A 19,587-nucleotide genomic window follows, 5' to 3' on the forward strand; every position below is an offset into this window, starting at 1 on the left:
GATGCAGCTGCTGGGTAAATATAGACCCTTAGTGAATGGGCTATTTTCTCTCCTGGAGTATCCAAGTCAGGAGGGCAGTGCAGAGTCACTGGGCTTGGCCATGTGAGTCACCCACTTGGGCACTGGGAGGTGACTCTGTCCTCCCAGGCAGCCACAGGCCTGAGCTGAGCCACCACAGTGACAGCCACCCCGGGGTGCTGCCACCTGAGCAAGGACACCCCTAGGGAGGGGAAGGGATGAATTTAACCCTGCAGGAAGCAACGGTGGCAGAGCTGGTTTGACAAAAAAAAATAAATCTGAAATAATGGAGATGCCAAGAAACACCCATGAAAAATCCAGCAGTGACAGATGTGTCAAAAAGGGATGTGACAAGATGCCACCAAGGCACAATATCTGCTCTTACTCCCAGCACTGCTGGTCAGGCTCCCAAAAATAAAACCAACTTGGTTTCTTACCCCAAACTCACATGGGTGACAGTTTGCTGGCCACAGGCTCAAGATACGTACAAAAGCAGAGTCAAAACAAAGGTGAGTGTGAATCCAGCTGCAGCACAACCTTCAGTCTGGTGATGACACCAGAGTGGGCTCCTGCTGAAGTCAAAAATGTCTTGTGTCACTCTTTGGGGGCCAGGTGAGGACCTGCAAACAGATCCTTGTCCTCTCAGCTCTGGGGATGTCACCTGCAGCCCAGCAGCGTGACAGGGATGAGCAGCAGGTGCCGGAGTTATCCAACATTTATTGGCTACATAAACAAGTGACATTTATCAGGTACTCCACAAATTGCTTTGGCAGAGCTGCAAGCTGGCTGGGAGCCCATCCTGCTCATCCCCAGGGATGCAGCAAGCCTCTCGACCCCTGTTGCACAGGGGTGTGGATCCTGCCCTCCCCACACAGCCTCACAACTCAGACATAAGGCCACTGAGAGTTACTCTAAAGTGCAAGAGAGCCAGAGCTATTTTTCTGTTCCAAACCCACCTTTCCCCCAAGGCACTGTGTTTCACACACTCCCAAAGTCTCACTCTCCAAGGAGTCTCCCATGGGCTTTCCCTCCACCACCCAGCCCCTGCCCTTCATCTGGGGTTATTTCTCCTTTGACTGTTCTCCCGTGTGCTCACTCAGCCCTACAGCTGTGGGCTGTGCACACCAAAGGCAGCTGAGGAGAGGGATGGAGATGAGCAAGGCTTGGCTACAGCACGTCCTGTCCCTCAGCCGTGGGCAGGAATGTGAGCTCAGACCTGTGTCCATGGCACATAAAAAAACTGAGGTGGGGTTTGGCTTCAGTCCCAGGACAGGTGTCACAGGGGGTGGTCGTGGTGGCCGCATCAGTCTCAGATCCAGCAGTGCAGGGCCCTAAAAATTCCAGCCATGGGATCTGGAGAGTCTCCTCTGGGAGAGGGGGAGCCCAGTGCTGGTGGACCAAGAGCTGTGGGAAGCAGGGGGTGGAATCTCTGGATCTCTGCACAACATCAGAGGGTCAGAAACACAATGGGGACAGCTCTGGCACGAAAGAACTGTCCTGGGAGCTGCCTCAGCATCCTGCCACGCCCAGGGAGACTGTGAAACACCCGCTGTGCCTGATGGAAAATCTTCCCTGCAGCAAGGGGGGATCTGTGCCTTCCAGGTGGCTTCTACGTGGATGAGCTACAGCAGTCCGAGTGTCAGGAGGGCTTGGGGAGCCCTGGTCGGTGGCTGGGCTGGCAGCAGCAGGGGCTGGGAGGGAGACGAGGCTCCAGGACAAGCCTGTGGTGCCTCCCCTACTCCACCTTTGCCTTGTCAGCCTTTTGCTCCTCCTCGAGGGCCAGGACGCGCTCGCGCTCCTTGATGAGCTGCACCCCGCAGTAGGTGATGAACCAGATGGACAAGGTGCTCACAGGGAAACCTGGGGAGGGAGGGAGACACGGTCACCCAAAAACAACCAGGCCAGCCCTTCGCTGTTGCAGTGTAGTTTTGTGGTTTATCCCTGAACCCCTGGTCCTTCCTCTGGGTTCCTCCTCCAAGCTGTGTCAATCCTTCCTCCTCTCCCCACCCAGATCCTTGCCAATCTCCAGAGCACTAGCTGTCACCAAAAAAGAGACCTTCCCCTTATCCTGGAGAAATTCCTAAGGAGTGTTGAGTGAATGGCTGATTTAAAAGATGCCCTTCACCTTTTGGAGAGTATTTGCTATCCAGGTGTCCTTCTTCCCTTGAGACCCCCCATCCCTCCCCTACCTGACTGGTGAGTCTCCTGCCCCTTCCCATCTCCCCTCTCCCAGATAAAACCTAGGGGAACGGGGTGGTTGGGCAGTTCTGGCGGGGCTGTTGCTGAATTTGGAAGCCTGTAAGCTACAATAAAACTCTGTTTTGAACTTCCCCACCAGAACCGACTCTCTTCTTCACCATTAGTCCGAAAGCTTCACCGACAGAGGATTCCTGAAGAAGAGCTACCCTCTGTAAAAGGCAGCTCTCACTCACTGAGAACTCTCCAGAGCTCCAGGCAAGTCCAGGCTGTCCTCACATACTCAACCCCACCTCTTGCAGCCCCTGGCTAGCTAAAGGTGTCTTTGTAGGTGACACTGCAGCAGCTGCCTTCTGGGTTTTTGAGCAAGCCCAGACTGGTTCTGTCCTGTCCTGTTGGTGACACCAATTCCTCACCAGCACAGCTGCCCCTCAGGTGGGTTTGGGAGGTCTCACAGGCTCAGGGTGGCCAGTGACATCTTTCATCACAGATCCAGCCCTGCAGCTTCACTGGGAGAGGAGGGAAATCCTCAGGACTGGATTTTAGATTAAGATTTTCCTGAGCCCACCAAGGCACCATGGGCTGCAGCCAACGTGGGGACGTGCTGGAGGGGCTTTGAGCTCCTCTTACCCCCAAAAACCCTTCTGCTCCCCAAGTTCAGAAATCATGGTCATGGACTCATCACTGTGACCTTCTGGAAGCTTTGGGCCCCACTGATGCTGAGGATCAACCCCAGCCTTGTCCTGCACTGAGTGGGGACACCGTGTCCACCCAGGAAAATACATATTTTTGTCACCTACGTCAGTGACAGAGCCTGGAGCTCTCCCTCCTCTCCAGAAGGGTGTTTGCAATCACAGATCTGGTATCCACAGCAGAGGGGTGGATCCAGGGTCTGTCCCTGCTAAAACAGGAGCTCTGCAATGAATAATGAACCAGCAAAAGGCAGCGAGCTCAGCGGGCTGGCACTCCTGGCACACCGAGTGTGACATTATCCATTCCCTGTGCCAGCCCCAGCCCGGAGAGGGCTGCAGGACAACGGCTCCTGATGGCTAATTATACCCTGGGCAGCTCAGGAGGGCTTCAAAACAGTGCCACAAAGCACTGACCAGAAGTGTACACACTGCAGGGTGAGGATTTGTACCTGTCGCCCTCGGGGCGATGCAGGAACGTCTGCTGGAGCAGAGGACATGAGGCAGGATGAGTCAATCCTTTTCTCACCCAGACCTGCCTGATGAGGTGAACGTGACCTCTGCAGAGCTCCAGGGAGGCTCAAGCAGTGCCAGGCTGTGCCAGGAGCTGTGCAAGCACACCTGGAAGGCAGCTGCCACCCCAGAGCACCCAGTGAGGAGCATTGGGGTGAAGAAAACTCTGCCCGCACCTTTTGCACCTTAAGAGTTAAGGACATTTGGAGCTGCCACACCACAAACCAGTGGCCAGGGCACTTTGGACCCAAAAAGGACTCAAAATCCCCATCCTCAGCTGCTGTCCCCCCACTAAGCCAGGGGTGTGTCAATGGGGAAGGCTGGCAGCACCTTACCCATCACCAGGAGCCTCTTGGTCACCAGCAGGGCAAACTCCAGGCTGTTGAGGGCCAGGATGTTGTAGAGGACGATGGCCCAGAAGTTCACAGCCCCAAAAGCTGCCCTGATCCGCCGAGACATGGCCCCTGAGAGCTTGGCCTGTGGAGGAGAGAGCAGCAGAGGGAAAAGGGGTCTGTAAGGAAAAGGAGTGACTGGTGCAGCTCCAGCACACTCCTGCTGGGATCCCAGAGAGGAGGCAAAACTCAGAGCAGCTTTCAGTGCCTCTGGAATGAAGAAATAAAAGGAGAAGGCAAAGCTGCCCTGCTCTTCAGGGACTCTGGGCTGGGACCCATGGGTAGGGGCAAGATATTAGAGTTTCATGATAATTGTAAAGTCACAGACATGTGGAAGGGTTTGGGTTGGAAGGGATCTTAAGGATCATCCATTCCATCCCCTGTCAGGAGCAGGGACACCTCCCACTCTCCCTGGGTGCTCCAAGCCCCATCCAGCCTGGCCTTGGACACTTCTAGGGATCCAGGGGCAGCCACAGCTTCTCCTTGCCAGGGCCCCACCACCCTCACAGGGAAGAATTCCTTCCCACAATCTCATCTAACCCTGCCCTCCACCAGTTTAAATTTATTACTCCTTGTCCTGTCCCTCCACATCCTTGTCACGAGTCCTTCTCCAGCTCTCTCAGAGCCTCTTTAAAATGAAATGGTTGAGTCCTGCTTTCTCCACCTCTTGCCTAGGGCAAGCCACTCCTCAAGGCAGAGGAATCTGTTGTAGCTCAGGATTATTATTAGCCCTACATGCAAATCACTCCTGGGTACTGGTAAAAATAGTTTCTTAGGAATTAAAAAAAAAAAAAAAAGTTCAAAACGAATGACAGCAGCAGCAGAGTGGAATTGTCACTGGCACATAATCACCAGGATCAGCTGCTGTGAGAGGAGCAGGGAAGGAGTTTATGGCAGCCTTCAAAGAGCACGGTGAATCCCCAGGCCACTTAGTGCTGGCAATTGTGATGCCTCAGGGAAGGAGATTTCACTGCCTGTGAGAGCCTTAATCTGATTAGGAGGAGTTCAACAAGGAGAGCAAACAGGAGGATTGCTCTCCACGGCTTTTATTCAAAATAGATCTTTATTTAACTAATTTAAGACCTCCAGGCTTTAAACTGGGAAAAAGAAATAAGGAACATAATTGTTTCCAGTTTTAAAGGAAGTTTTAAAGATTTTTTTTTCCAGTATGTCCCTGAGACACCTTGGTCCCAAACAGAGACAGGACACTAAGCTTTTAAAAATAATTTGTTCTAGCATCCAAAAACTTGCTTTTAAAACAAATCAGATCAAAACCACAGAGAATGCCAAGATGCTTTGGAGAACAAGAACAAATTATTCCCATAAGGAAATACATAAACACTTCCCTATTGGATCACAGAATTCTCCATATGCATAGATGTATTCCCAAGGACAGATCTCATATTTCGTGCCCATCTGTGGCACTTTGATGCCTCACTGGAGACACATTCCTGCTTCTCTTGGACCTCTGTTTTCCCTCTGGAATTTCCACCCCAACCTAAATTTCCTGTGAAGCATCACAGGGGCAGGAGTTTGTTTGCTCTGGGTGGGTGACAAAGTGCATAAAATGAAGGGACACAGAGCACCGGAGCTGTTCTTCCTTTGCACAGCTCAGTAGCCAATCCCAAGGATTGTCCAGGGATGTCACCATCCCTGGAAACGTTCAGGAAAACATGGATATGGCACGTGAGGATGTGGTTTAGTGGTGAACGTGGTGGTGGTGCTGGTAGACAGCTGGACCTCATGGCCTTTTCCAGCCTTAATGATTCCATGATTTTAAAGGCCACAGGAAAGAGCTTCAGGTCTCCACTCAGGAGGCCAAGCCATGGAGCTTCACAGCATCCTCAGGGATCCTGCTCTCCAGCCCCAGCCAAAAATCTGCCCCCTCTACAAACCAGCATGAGCTCCCTCCACTCCCGGACATTCCCCAGCACCAGAGCTGTCCCCAGCCCCCTCCAGCTGTCCCCAGCCCCCTCCAGCTGTCCCCAGCCCCTGTGCAGCCCAGCTCCTCACCTCCAGCTTGGCAAAGGGCCCCAGCTGGAAGAACTTCTGCACCCAGAGCTCGAAGTTGAGGCCGAAGCAGTTGGCGAGGGACCAGATGTAAACGAGCTGGCAGGGCCCCAGCCACAGCGTGGTGACAGCAAAGGTGGCAGTGCTGGCCACCAGCTCCTTCAGGACGCTGTCGTGGCTCTCCCCAATGTGGTCATACACGTACCTAAAAGCCAGGGGAGGTGGTTGGGGCTCCCTGCAGTCCAGGAGAGCCCTCTGCAGTTTCTTTTCCTAAGCTCCTCACAGACAGGCCGGTCCAGAACATCCCAGGAAAACAGGGAGGATGTTCTGGATGACTCATTCTGGCAATAAACTTTTTGCTTTAAACTTTTTGGTCGTTCTGCAATAAACTTTTGATTTTTGCTGAGCCCAAACCACTTGTGACTTGTGTCCTGTAAATACTCAAGGACAAAATATCCACTTTCCCCCTCCATCAGGTAAAACTTAGAGCTGGAGGCTCTCTCAGACTTGCTGGTGCTCAGGATTTTATCCCAAAGCAGCCACCACCCTCCTCAGCAGAGGTTTGCTGGTGTGAGCTCAGGGATGAGGGGAGGTGAAGGGCTGGGGAAGATGCAGATGGAGCTGCAGTACTCAGTTCCCCTTTCCTCCTGGAGGAATATAAAGCTGGCTCTTCCTCCTCTGAGGGACTGCTAAACCCACCAGCCTCAAAGGGATTTTGGGACAGCACTCCTTTATTCCCAGCTTTGGAGGAGGGGGCTGCTGCTCTTTGTGCAATTAATTCAACAGGTTTGGGGCTAAAGAGAGCAATCAGTGGGATTTATCCAGAGCAGAGGACACCCCAGGTTTGGGATGAACAGCATGTGAGGCTTCACTGCTCTGGGGTGGGAGGGAAGACCCTGACCCAGACCAGAGGTGTCACTTACTTGCACAGCCAGTCATTAATCCCTCTGTCAAAATGCCTGAAATAAGATGATAAGAACACATTAAAACACACAATGACAATAAAAACCTGTTGAAAAAGAGAAAACACCCAATCCCCTGGCAAGGCACATCTTGGGCCTTGCTCACAGAAATCCTCCAGGCTCCTTCCTTGGACAGAGGCCACCAGAGATACGGTTTAACTTTTCTCCTTACCTATTTCTGCCCACCTCAGAATATTTCCCTGGGTTCTGGCCAGGTTTACACAATGGTTTCAGGTGATCTCCAGTTCACAGACCAGCTGCCCAGACAGCCCAGGTGTCCCCCCCTCCTCTCAGGTCCTCTCCAGCTCCAACACTCTTTGTTCCTGCTCGTGGGGTACTCACGTTTCAGCGAAGATGTAGAGCATGGTGATGCATTTGGGGGGCTGGGGGGGCTCCAGGTGGTCCAGTCTGGCGATGGTGTTGGTGACCCCAAACATGACAGCAGCTTTCACCCAGTCATACACCAAATTGGAGTAGGCCAGGCCAGCTGGAGCAAAAATGGGAGTCAAACGGGGAAAAGGGAACACGGAATGCATCAGGATTTCTGCAGAGCAAATCTTTTAAAATAATATTTTAAAAAGGCTCCAACCAAAGGACAATTTCTTCTCAGGGTATTAGGGAGCAAGGTGCTTATTGGTCGTAGTAGCCCAAGAAATTCTGTTTGTAGATTTATTCCATCCTTGTGGCTTCTCTCTGAGGCTTGTTAAGCTGTGATGAGCTCAGCACAGTTCTCAGGTCTGGCCTCTGAGGTTTTATTGGCACCTCCATCAAAATTCTCCCCACCCCAGCTCCCTCTGGCCATGGATATAATGTCTATTATATATTATACTCTGTCCCTGGCAGAGCCACGGTCAGAACCTCTGGCTTAAAGAGGTGTCTGACACTGGGAAACAAACCCTGCAAGGGACAGCTACTAAAGATTTCAAATGCCTCTGCAAAGAGCTGCTAAAATGCCCCTGCCTTGGTGGGATCAGCTCCCAGATTAAGGGATGCTCCCACTGTGGGCCAGGCAGGAGTGGCCAGCACAGTCAGAAGAACTCAGCTCCCTCTGAGTAACATGGGATCCCTCTATCCAGGGCTCTTGGGACACCCTAAATCCATGTTAGTGCCACTCCAGCTGCTTTAGGATTTTATCCTGGCCTCAAGCTGCCACTCTGGAGAGGCTGAGGCTCCTCCAGCCCCTGCCTGGCCTCTGCTGGGCGGTGGTGCCTGGAATGTTGCCATCAGACATGGATTTGATCATCTGGAATCCTCCATCCAGCTGCCAGCTGAAGGCCAGGGCTGCTTCCATCCCTTATCCTGGGAATTTGCCTTCTGGAGGTCTCTAGTCCAGCCATGCTTGGAGAACACACAACTTTAGGTAGAGATTACAGTGCCCTAGACATTGTCCACCTAAGTGTTGAATATGACACTTTAGGGGCAGCTCATAACCTCTCTGGGCACCTCTCCCACTCTGTGCACAACTCTCTTTACATGCAATCAGGCCTTGCGTTGTTGCACGTGGTTTGCTGTGTCCTGCTGATTTTTAGAGGTGCTGAGCCCAATTCCAGTCCACAGGCAACAAAAACCTCTTGGTGCTCAGTTTCCTAACCCCAAACCAAACAATTCACACTGTGAAAAGCCCAGACCAGCACCATGTGCTGCTTTCCAGGGCTGCCCAGCCCCAGCTCTGGCCAGAGGGAGGATGAGGGGTTTTTACTCAAACCTGTCCAGCACAGGCATCCCCACAGCCTCTCAAGGGGGGTGGGTGGAGGTCTGGATCCCTCAACACTGCCTCGGAGCTGAGCACAGGGGGGTGAACGTGCCCAAGCACGGCCACTCACCCAGGGACCAGTCCGAGAGGCGGTTCACGAACTTCAGGTCGGAAGGGAGGGTGAGGATGTAGAAGAAGTGGAAGAAGATGTCCACAGCCACGATGGCCCCCACGTGGAGCAGGGCGTGGACACGGATGTTCCTCATCTCGTCGTCCTTGCACCGCAGCTCTCGGGTGCTCACCTGCAGGAGGGACAGAGCACAGCAGGGCTGAGCCCGGGGACAGGACGGGCATTGCTCCTTCATCCAGAAGGATGGGAAAGGTCCAAACAGGGATGGATTCATCATTCTCCTTCGGAAATCACACCATGGAGTGCGTGGCCCAAATTTCTGCTGGCTGAGGAGGACCCAAGGGCTGGCTCAGGTGAGCACATCCACAAGGAACAGGACATGTCCCACCCCCAGCAGTGCTGAGGACAGCAGAGATGTCCCCACTGCAGCATCCTGGGATCTCCCAGCAGAGCAGGCATGTGGTCAGACAAAGGCCTGGCTGCACTCAGGGACTCCAGGTGGGGTGAAATCCTCTCTGACCAGGGAGATCCCAGGGTTTCACACTCATTCCGTGCCCAGAAAATCAACTTTGCCTAAGGATGACCCCTTCCAAAAGGCACTAGGAGGAAGCAAATGTTTGCACCCATCACATCTCCAGGGTGGATTCCAGGGTGGGAATCCCAGCCTGACAGCTCTGCCAGGGCCTGGTGTGTTTTGTCCAGGGTCATGTGGGAGGAGGAGGAGGAGAGCTGATGGTGTCTGAGGCTTCTGCTGCAGACCCCTGCTGCACACGAGAGGGGGACTTGCTGGAGGGGCCATCCTGAATCAGAGGGTCCTGACTGAGGGGGATTTCATCCCTGCTGAGTCTTGCACGAGCAGGGGCTGGGGTTTGCCTCCAGGAGCTGTCACATCTCTGGTGGTTGTCACACAAACATCACCAGGGCGAGCTCTCAGGATTACACAGGGCAGAGCCGTGTCCTTGCTTCCCCGCATCGCCGTAAAATTGCTGCTGCATTCAAAATCCTCTTATGTTTATTACTTCCTCTTTATTCCCTGCGAGAGGTGGGAGCTCTCCCTGCATAATCCACAGGCTGCCTCACCAGCCCTGTTGTCAAATCCAGATGATTCCTGGGAATTAAAGCCTTTGCCAGATTTTTGTGTGTGTGTCTGTTAAGTACCAGGTGCTTTGAAGATACAAAGAGGTCACTGGACCCTGAGCTGAGGGAGGACAGGGTCTGGCATGGAGACGTGTGGGAGGACACAGAACCCTCCTTCCGTGGAATCACAGAACGGTTTAGGCTGGAAAAATCCCTGAAGATCATCGAGTCCAACCATTAACCCAGCACTGCCAAGCCCATCACTAAACCCTGTCCCCAAGAGCCACATCTACACATCTCCAGGGATGGTGACTCTACCACAGCCCTGGATAGTCTGTTCCAATGCTTAACAACCATTTCCTTGGAGAAATTATTCCTAATATCCTGTCTAAGCCTTCCCTGGTACAACTCAAGATTGTTTCCTCTCATACTCACACCACTGTGTGGTGCCAGCACCTGGCCACTGTGCCCTTGGGATCAGGGCTGTGTCCCCCACACTGCCAACCCTAGAGAAGGGGATTTGTTCCCTTGATCTCAGTAAGAAGGATGGTTCTCCACCCAAATTTGGCTGGCCAAGCCCAGGCACAGCTGAGTTCCCATCTCACACAGGGATGCAAGAGCTCCACCAGGTTGTAGGGCCAGTAGGATCCAAAGGGACAGATCCAATCTCCAACTGGGCCAGCCATCCCACCCTGGGGAAGGATTCTATCTGCTTCCTGCCCTAATTGCTCTTGGGCAATTAAGAGTTCACCTCTGCAGCCAGGAGCAGCTCCACAGTGCAGGGGGGATGTAGCCAGGAGATGGCAGTGGTGGCCAGGCCAAGCCAGGACCCCTGGCCAGGGCAGGGGACTTAATCCTTGTGCCTTTGGGGTGAGCGTGGGAAGCAGCAGAGAGGGGGGTTGCTCATTAAGTGGCTTTAGACATCCTGGTTTGGGGTTGTGCAAAGGAGCAGGGAATAACATTCCCCCTGGATCCAGCTCTGCAGGAGCAGTGGGAGCTCAGGTGTTGGGGACAGGAGGAGTGTCACGTCCCCATTCGTGGGGACCTGGTTGCATCCCTGACAGGGACACCAGAGCTGACCTTTTGATCTTCAGGGTGGAATGCTCTAAAAATGATTTTTAATAAATCCAGTAAGACCCGAGGTTTTTTGTTCCTTTTAGGAGGCACCATGAAGTTGTTAATCCCACAAGTGAAGAGCAGGCAAAGAGCAGGACTGGGATCATGGCTCATCCTGGAGGAAACACCCCAGGGCAGACCCTCAGGCAACCAGAACCAGCCCCACACGTGAGAGAAGGTGCTGGGCTGGTGGGTCATCAGTCTTCTCCTCACTGTGAGGCTCTGGCTGCTCTCCTCTGCCCTGAGCTGGTTTTTCTTCTGAATTCACAAAAGTTTTTCCAGAACATTCTTGTACCCAGGCATCAGTTTGGGTCTGAAAACTCAGTGTAGCTGTTCTTCTGCAAAAGGAACTGGGGGTGGTGGCAGGAATCCTCCACAGCATCACTGCTGAGCAAACACCTCCCCCAGCCAGCAGCACCAGTTTGCTTTGGGGGCCAAGGCTGATCCTTGGTGCAGAAGGTTGAGGTGGGAAGAGTGAGGGGGGACACAGCACTGCTGGTTTCCTCGATCTTGGACTGTGGAACAGCTTCAGAGGTCCCAGCCCAGGCTGCTGCTGCTGTTTTCCAGTTCTGTTTGCAGTCTGCTCATCCAAAAGCTCCCTTGGTTGTGCGGAACATGCAAAGACTTGGGGCAGCAGGGTATTTCATGGAGCCCCCCATTGCTGGAACTCAGCCTTGCACCCAATCTTACTCATTTCCTGAGAAATAACTTGATCTAAGGACCCACAAGCCATCCCTGGAAGCTCCTGCTCCCTGGGTGAAGCAGCTGGATAGGAATGGGAGATAGAAGTGGGAGATAGAAATGGGAGACAGACAGAAGTGGGAGACAGAAATGGGAGACAGGAGTGTCCTTGCTGTCACAGCATGCAGAGGCCCCATGGGGGTCACCACATGTGTGACCCTCACCGTGAAGGTGCTGGGGTGACAACACAAGGGAACTGAGGCACTGAGCAGTGCAGATGCCCAGGGAGCAAGAACATCACAGCAAGACCTTCCATTGTGAACTGGTCAGTGAAAATGGCTAAAAAAAGCCAAAAAGAAGGTTAGAAATCCATCAGTTTATGCCCTTCCCCACAAAAAACGCACAGCCAAAGACTAGAGGTGACCACAAGAAGTTCTACAACCACATGCATCCTCACTGTGGCACAAGCTGGGGTTTTTGTAGACATTAACCCCAAGCAAATAAATTTTTTGGGGGAGAAATCCTGCTCTAGTCCGGCCTGAGGATCACTCACCTGGGCGTGGAACTGGTCAAAGGTCATGACAGGCCCGAAGAAGAAGAAAGGGAGGTAGAAGTTGTACTTGAGGAGGTCGAAGATGGAGTAGATGCCCTCCTCCTTGTCGGAGCTCTCGAGGGCGAAGCTCATGCAGCGCATGATGGTGAAGGTGCAGCCCCCGTAGAAAAGAACATCTTGGAGATCAAAGGCTCCCGTCACAAACCCGCTCTGCACAAGAAACAGAGAGTTATCCCCAGGAATGGGGTGTCCCTCCTGTGCTGCCTTGCTCTGTGGGGCAGCGGAGAATGGGTTGGGGGGAATTAAAACCCATCCAGTGCCACCCCTGCCATGGCAGGGACACCTTCCACTGTCCCAGGCTGCTCCAAGCCCTGTCCAGCCTGGCCTTGGACACTGCCAGGGATCCAGGGGCAGCCACAGCTGCTCTGGGCACCTGTGCCAGGGCTTCCCCACCCTCACAGTAAGGAATTTTTTTTCCTAACATCTCATCTAACCCTGACCTCTGTCAGTTTAGTTTTCAGTTCAAGGAAAAGCTCTAATTATGCTCTGACACCAATTGTCTCTGAAGTTAATGAGCTGGAAAGATGAAACTGGGGCTCGATTTCCCAGCTGGCTCCTGCAGCCCGGAGCAGCCAGGAAGTGGTAGATCCTCTTGGCCATGTCACCATGCAGCTGTTGGTCACACAGGCTTTGGTCAGGGGTGGCAATGTCACCCTGTCACAGGTGTCCCCGTGGAGTGAAGCAGAGCCAGCATGGGAGTGATGGAGAGGGAGGAAACACAACTTTGGGGGCAGGGAGAGGCAACAGTGCCCTGCTGAGGGACTGAATATTTTTATAAGGTCTTTCCTGGCTTCTCTCCACTCACCAGTGAGATAAAATCATAGCTAGGCTGTGAGCTAAGGGATGGGCATCACTGAATCCACCCCAGCTGTGTGTTACAGCTGGGAAACTGAGGCACAGGGCAGCGACAGGCTGACAAATCGCTGCCTGGGCAGCAAGAAGGACTCGGAGGCCCTTTGTTCTGGAACAGCATGAAGCCACCAGAACATGACATAAGCACTGTGGGGTTATTCCCAAGCTCACACCTCAACAGTCCCTTCCCTCTACAATGCTGTGGGAGCTCTGATGCAGCCAGGAGGAATGGCCAGACCCTGGAGCCCTCCCTGGGGATGACCCCAAGGAGATGGACACCAGTGGGCTGGAGAGGAGGGCCAGGACAGCACCCACCTGCCACGAGCCAAAGGGCTCCACCTTGAAGGAGGCGAGGCAGCAGAGCCCGGCCACGTAGCAGAGCCATTTCTGCTTGGCCAGGGCCACCGAGTAGAGGAGCAGGCAGTGGGACAGGATGATCATCAGGTAGAGCAGCCCCATGGTGCCCAGCACGGCCAGGGCCCCGTAGATCATGTACATCACAGCCCGGTGCTGCGAGAGAGCGGCTCAGTCAGCGTGGGGAGAGCCCCAGAACATCCCCAAAACCCCTTCCACAGACCCCAGAACATCCCCCAAAACCCCTTCCACAGACCCCAGAACATCCCCCAAAACCCCTTCCACAGACCCCAGAACATCCCCCAAAACCCCTTCCACAGACCCCAGAACATCCCCCAAAACCCCTTCCACAGACCCCAGAACATCCCCCAAAACCCCTTCCACAGACCCCAGAACATCCCCCAAAACCCCTTCCACAGACCCCAGAACACCCCCCAAAACCCCTTCCACAGACCCCAGAACATCCCCCAAAACCCCTTCCACAGACCCCAGAACATCCCCCAAAACCCCTTCCACAGACCCCAGAACATCCCCCCAAAACCCCTTCCACAGACCCCAGAACATCCCCCAAAACCCCTTCCACAGACCCCAGAACATCCCCCAAAACCCCTTCCACAGACCCCAGAACACCCCCCAAAACCCCTTCCACAGACCCCAGAACATCCCCCAAAACCCCTTCCACAGACCCCAGAACATCCCCCAAAACCCCTTCCACAGACCCCAGAACATCCCCCCAAAACCCCTTCCACAGACCCCAGAACATCCCCCAAAACCCCTTCCACAGACCCCAGAACATGCCCCAAAACCCCTTCCACAGACCCCAGAACATCCCCCAAAACCCCTTCCACAGACCCCAGAACATCCCCCCAAAACCCCTTCCACAGACCCCAGAACATCCCCCCAAAACCCCTTCCACAGACCCCAGGCCTCCCCTGGAGTGTGGGTCCCATTTTCTGAAGCCTGAGAATTGCTGTCTTTCCCAAGAGAAAGTTTTCAGCAGTTTCTCCTTCCCCAGGCAGCTTTGTGTAAATGACTTTTCCTTCCCATAACATTTCTGGGTAAACAATATTCCTTTCCCATAACAACCTCTCTCCCAGGTGTTGTTTGTGTTACTGAACCAACAGAGAGAGGTGTCCAACCTGTGGACACAACATGTTAAAAAAAGGCTGAATGAATTGGTAATAAAGCCTTCTGATTTTCCTCTACCTGCAAGAGTCAGGCACCTTTATTTCGTGTCTAACTGCTCTGCACCTTTATTTGGTGTCTAACTGCTCTGCACCTTTATTTGGTGTCTAATTTCGTGTCCCCCCGTCCCTGTGCCTCACCTGTGGCACGGTCATGGAGCAGATCTTGCCGAAGAGGACGTGTCCTGACAGGGCAAAGATGATGACATTCCTGAACGAGGTGAACCACATCACCCACTCGAAATCAGCCACGTCCTGCAGGGACAGCACCAGGCACTTTACTGCCCCCAGCCCCACGGCTTTCAAAGCTTTTTCTTCCCGTTTTCCACCCGAGGGCTCTTTGGCTCAGACATAAAACCCCAGGAGGTTGGGCAGAGGAGCATCCACAGCCCTGCAGGGCTGGTATTTTCCCTATTACTTTAGAAAGAGTAATACAAGTCACCCAGACCTCACAGTGTGTCAGTAGGAGGAAAACCAGCTCTGTTTCTCCACTGGCCAGGTTGTCTGTAGCTAGAAAAGCCCAAGGCCCTCCTCACTCACCATCTTCCTGCCAAAGTAGTGCCAGCCTGGCTTTATGCCATCCCGAAAGGCCTTTCTGTTCATGCTGTCTGCAAAAGAACCAGAGTTACGGGAGAGAAACAGCTCTGGGAACTGGATCCACGTTCAGGCCAGGCCCAGACCCTTCCTCGTGTTGATAATGAGCCATCAGGGCTCAAATGCCCCGTCCCAAAAGTGTCTGATTACCAAAACAGCGACCGCAGGTTTCTGCAGGAGTTTTCAGCAAAGCCTTTTTCTCATCACACATCCCCTGGCTGATCCCACAAAGTTTTCAGGTTTGGGGGCTTACGAACAAAAATAAACAAGCAAACACACAGAAAAGCCAAAAACAAACAAAAAACTCCACCAAACTAACAAAAAAAGTCCTGAGTAGGTGCCTGGTGTGGCACTGCCTGGGGACCTGTGGCATCCCACATACTCTTGCCCTGAAACAACCAGGAAAAAAAAAATCCCTTTAAAAAGGCTTCCCAAGCTGTTCTCTGCCGAAGTTAAAGCCAGGTTTCTGCTGGCACCCGTGGTCCCCGCTGGGGGAAGGGTGGGAGCGTTACCTCGGGACGCCTCGAAGATGCCGCTGCCGCTGTAGAGCACAGCACAGGTCACCACCAGGGCATAAAAGCCCAGCTCGTAGCTGGGGAGCATCGCCTTAACCACCCCCATGGTGGGAGGTCACGGCCCCGGCCAAAGGAGGGAGGGATGCACACCTGGGAAAGGGAAAGAGCAGAGGGAGGAAAACCCGGGGTGAGAGCTCACCTGCCCTCCCACCCCTCAAACAGCCCGAATCCCTGCTGCTCCTCCCCAGCTCTGCTTTGGGGGCTTCCCTGAAGGCTGGAGGGAAGGAGGAGAGGGTCACACCTGGGGCTGAGCCCCGGGGCACCACCCGGGGGCAGAGAGGTTCCTGCAAACCCCACCGGGAGCCGGGATTTGGGGCGGGTGCTCCTGGCGAGGGGCTCGTCCCCTCTTATCCCATCTCTCCCATCTTTCCCATCTCTCCCATCTGTCCCGATGTTCAGAGCTGCTCCAGGATGCCAGCTGTCCAGGACCCGGCTCCTCAGCCTGTCTCCGATGTCCCCGCCTCTAATTCCAAGCTGGATCCGTGGAGGGCATCCAGGATAGAGCACCACTGGTGGAGGGGCCGTGATGGGTGTCCCCAGCTCCCCTCTTACCTTCTGCTGGGCTTTTCCCCAACCTCCGGCTCTTGGGGGGCTCCCAAAGCCCCGTGATCCCAAATTTCCCCTGCCAGGAGCCTTTAGGACCCCGCAGACACGGCTGAGTGCCCCCGACCCCGGCAGCATCAGCAGCGCTCGGGTGATGGCGACACCCAGCCCCGCAATTAGCCCTGGGCTAATTACTCCTGACGAGACTAATTAACCTCGGCGCGACGTGCCTTGCAGCTCCTCAGCCTCCTCGACTGCGTGTCCGGCAGCTGCCAGAGAGCGGCTGGGGCTGGAGCAGGCGGGATGAGGGACAAGGGACAGGGACAAGGGACAGGGACATTGTCCCCCCGCGCTGGCACCCCCGACCCGCCACCATCCCTGAGAGGCTGAAGGGATTATGGCGTAAAAGGCACCGCGGTCACCCCCAGCTCTGGTGACCCTCCGCGCTGCAAAGCTCCTGCGGTTATTAAAATAATCCCGTATAAAAATCTAAATAGTATTAAAATCATCGTTTTCGTTTTGAAGGTTTATTTTTTGGTTGGTCGCCGAGGTTTTTAAGGGGGGCGGAGGAGGTCCTTGGCAGCGATGCGGGGTGACCCCATCTCCCCCCGGCGGGCACCAAACGCGTTTTTCCCGGGGGGAATTCCGGGTTCATCCCTGGAGGGATTCGGGGGTGGCCCCGCGGTCGCTCCTGGTGCGGGGCGGGCGCTGCGGTGCCCCTGCGGCGGCAGGGTGCGCACGGAGGTGCTTTTAAAAAGCTTTAAAAAAAGCTTTTCAGCTTTTCTTCCTCCTCTCCACGCTTTCCGAAGCCTTTTTTTTTTCTTTCTTTTTTTCTTTTTTTTAATTTTATTTTTTTGGGAGGGGGCGGACGAGGCCACCCCTCGAAGGAGCCGGCGGCAGGCGGTGACCAACCCTGCGGGGGCGAGGGGGCTGGCGGGGACCCCTGGGACAATTTTGACTCCCGATCGCTCCCGGGCTGCCCAGTGAGGCTCGGGGGTGTCCCACCGGCTGCTCCGAGTGGCAGCAGCATCCTCATCATCCTCATCATCCTCATCATCCTCATCCCCCCGCTCCCCTCCCCGGAGCCCGGCCGGGCGCTGGGGACAGGCAGAGGTGACAGGGAGCCCCGGGGGTGCGGGAGCAGCAGCGTGTCACACCCGCAGCGTGTCACACCCGCAGTGTCCCCCCCCAGCCCCGCATCGTCCCCCGCTACTGACCTTGAGCCCCGGGGCCGCGGGGGAGGCGGGCGAGGGTCGGGGATCCAGCGTCCGGCACCGCGGTGGGGGCGGGAGGTGGAAAAAGGGACACGGGACAGCTACCCAGGGTTTGGGGGCCGCTGGTTTGCCCTACAGCATCTCTCGGCCCGGTTTGGGGCGGGGGGGCGCGGGTATTTTTGGGCTGCCGTCCCCCACCTTGCCCCTGGAGGAAGTTTGGCTGGGAGTGGAGCGGAGCAGGCGGGAGGTATTTTTATTTTAGAGCAGCACTGCAGAGGGGGGTGGCTCGGGAGCTGTCTGTCACGGCAGCTGCTGAGAGGACCCGTGCTGGCTGCCAAAGCTCACCCCGAGCCAGGGGAGCTGGCCCGGGGAGCTCCGGGGCACGGCAGCCCCGGGCAGGGACCGGTTCCCTCCCAGGGAGCCTTCCTCCCTCCCAGGGAGCCTTCCTCCCCATCCCAACCGGCTCCCTCCCCACTTTTAGCCCTGCAAGGGAGGGGGTTGTCCCCATCACCTCTTTCCTAGGGAAGATATCATTGCATGGGGATGGGGGAAACTGAGGCACGGAGCCAAAAGGAGGCGTCATTCCCACTCAGCTTGGGCAGTGTTCTAATCTAAGCGAGGCTCGGAGGCTGCAGCATCTCCTGCTCCCAGGTAAGAAGGGTCAGGACAAGAGGAAGCGTCCTCAAGAGGTGCCAGAGGAGATTTAAGTTGGATATTATTGAAAATCACGGAAAGTGTTGTCAGGCACTGGAACAGACTGTGAAGGAAGAGGTGGAATCACCATCCCTGAAGAGTTCAAAAAATCACATAGTTGTACTTTGGAGACACGGTTCAGTGCACTTGGATTCGATGATCTCAGGGTTCTTTTCCAACCTTAACGACCCTGGGATCTCTACAAAACACCTTTGGGGTCTCCCTCTCAGCTTCCAGCATCCCCAGCAGGGATGGGGATGGGGAGGAAGGGGCAGGGTTGGGCTGTGGCCTCTGTTATTTGAGGGTGGGCAAACACAGCTCAGCCAAGGGGAGAAGCCAGCACAGCCTCAGGGTCTGGCCTGTGCCCACATCTGTCACCAAGTGAGGTCCGGGCACAGCTCACCCTGGGCCACCTCCCTGAGCATCTCCGGGCTGCCTGAGGGGTCAGCACAGAGAAACAAGGCAGAGAGCCCTGGATTTTATCAATCCCTCCATGGTTTGTTTGTTTTGGGGTGAGATGCTGTGCTCCGGGCAGCCTGCAGCCCTGGGATCATCCCCTGCCAACAAAAAGGCTTTTTAGCAGGTTTTTCACTTGGTGTGCACAGAGAGAGGCTCTCCCCGGCCAGGGCTCTGTGGTGACATTTCCAGCACCTCACCAGGAGTTTTAATCTGCAGCAGCCAGGGCAGGATTCAGCCCCTCGGATGCTCCGGAGCTCCAGCCCAGATCCTGCTGCTGCAGCTCCATCCCTGCCCAGGACCTCACAGTAATTGACTGCTTGGGGGCCTGGTAAGGAGAGATGGGTGCAGATAAGCACGGGACACAAATCCTCCCCATTCCTCACCATTCCTCCCAATTCCTCACCATTCCTCCCAATTCCTCACCATTCCTCCCAATTCCTCACCATTCCTCAAAATTCCCCACCATTCCTCACCATTCCTCCCAATTCCTCACCATTCCTCCCAATTCCTCCCAATTCCTCACAATTGCTCCCAATTCCTGCCAATTCCTCACAGTTCCTCCCAATTGCTCCTAGTTCCTCCCAATTCCTCCCAGTTCCTCACAGTTCCTCACAGTTCCCCACAGTTCCCCACAGTTCCTCCCAATTCCTCCCAATTCCTCCCAGTTCCTCCCAATTCCTTACAATTCCTCCCAGTTCCTCACAGTTCCTCCCAATTCCTCCCAGTTCCTCCCAGTTCCTCACAGTTCCTCCCAATTCCTCCCAGTTCCTCCCAGTTCCTCCTAATTCCTCACAATTCCTCCCAATTCCTCACAATTCCTGCCAATTCCTCACAGTTCTTCACAATTCCTCCCAATTGCTCCTAGTTCCTCACAATTCTTCACAATTCCTCCCAGTTCCTCACAGTTCCCCACAGTTCCCCACAGTTCCCCACAATTCCCCACAATTCCTCACAATTCCTCACAATTCTTCACAATTCCTCCCAGTTCCTCCCAGTTCCTCCCAATTCCTCCCAATTCCTTACAATTCC

At 54.6% G+C, this 19,587-nt stretch overlaps 1 protein-coding gene across 4 annotated transcripts; it reads right to left on the reverse strand.

Moving 5' to 3' along the window:
* Window positions 1-579: 579 nt before the first annotated feature.
* Window positions 580-17,879, reverse strand: HHATL (hedgehog acyltransferase like). 4 transcript variants are annotated; one of them, XM_063417017.1, is made up of 12 exons: window positions 15,891-17,393; window positions 15,587-15,739; window positions 15,021-15,088; window positions 14,622-14,735; window positions 13,258-13,452; window positions 12,031-12,240; window positions 8,604-8,775; window positions 7,123-7,267; window positions 6,742-6,777; window positions 5,822-6,023; window positions 3,752-3,893; window positions 581-1,878 (listed from the first exon to the last, which is right to left on the reverse strand). In XM_063417017.1, exons 2-12 carry the CDS (start codon window positions 15,693-15,695, stop codon window positions 1,754-1,756), a joined length of 1,518 nt encoding a protein of 505 aa, XP_063273087.1. In that variant the 5' UTR covers window positions 15,696-15,739; window positions 15,891-17,393; the 3' UTR covers window positions 581-1,753. The 4 variants fall into 4 exon arrangements, with proteins under 4 accessions (XP_063273095.1, XP_063273087.1, XP_063273074.1 ...); XM_063417004.1 differs by lacking the exon at window positions 15,891-17,393 and adding an exon at window positions 17,410-17,879 and having other exon boundaries at window positions 582-1,878; XM_063417009.1 differs by having other exon boundaries at window positions 582-1,878; window positions 16,202-17,393.
* Between the last annotated feature and the right edge of the window lie 1,708 nt (window positions 17,880-19,587).

This window comes from Prinia subflava, chromosome 1 (assembly GCF_021018805.1).
Source record: "Prinia subflava isolate CZ2003 ecotype Zambia chromosome 1, Cam_Psub_1.2, whole genome shotgun sequence".
Lineage (NCBI taxonomy): Eukaryota > Metazoa > Chordata > Aves > Passeriformes > Cisticolidae > Prinia > Prinia subflava.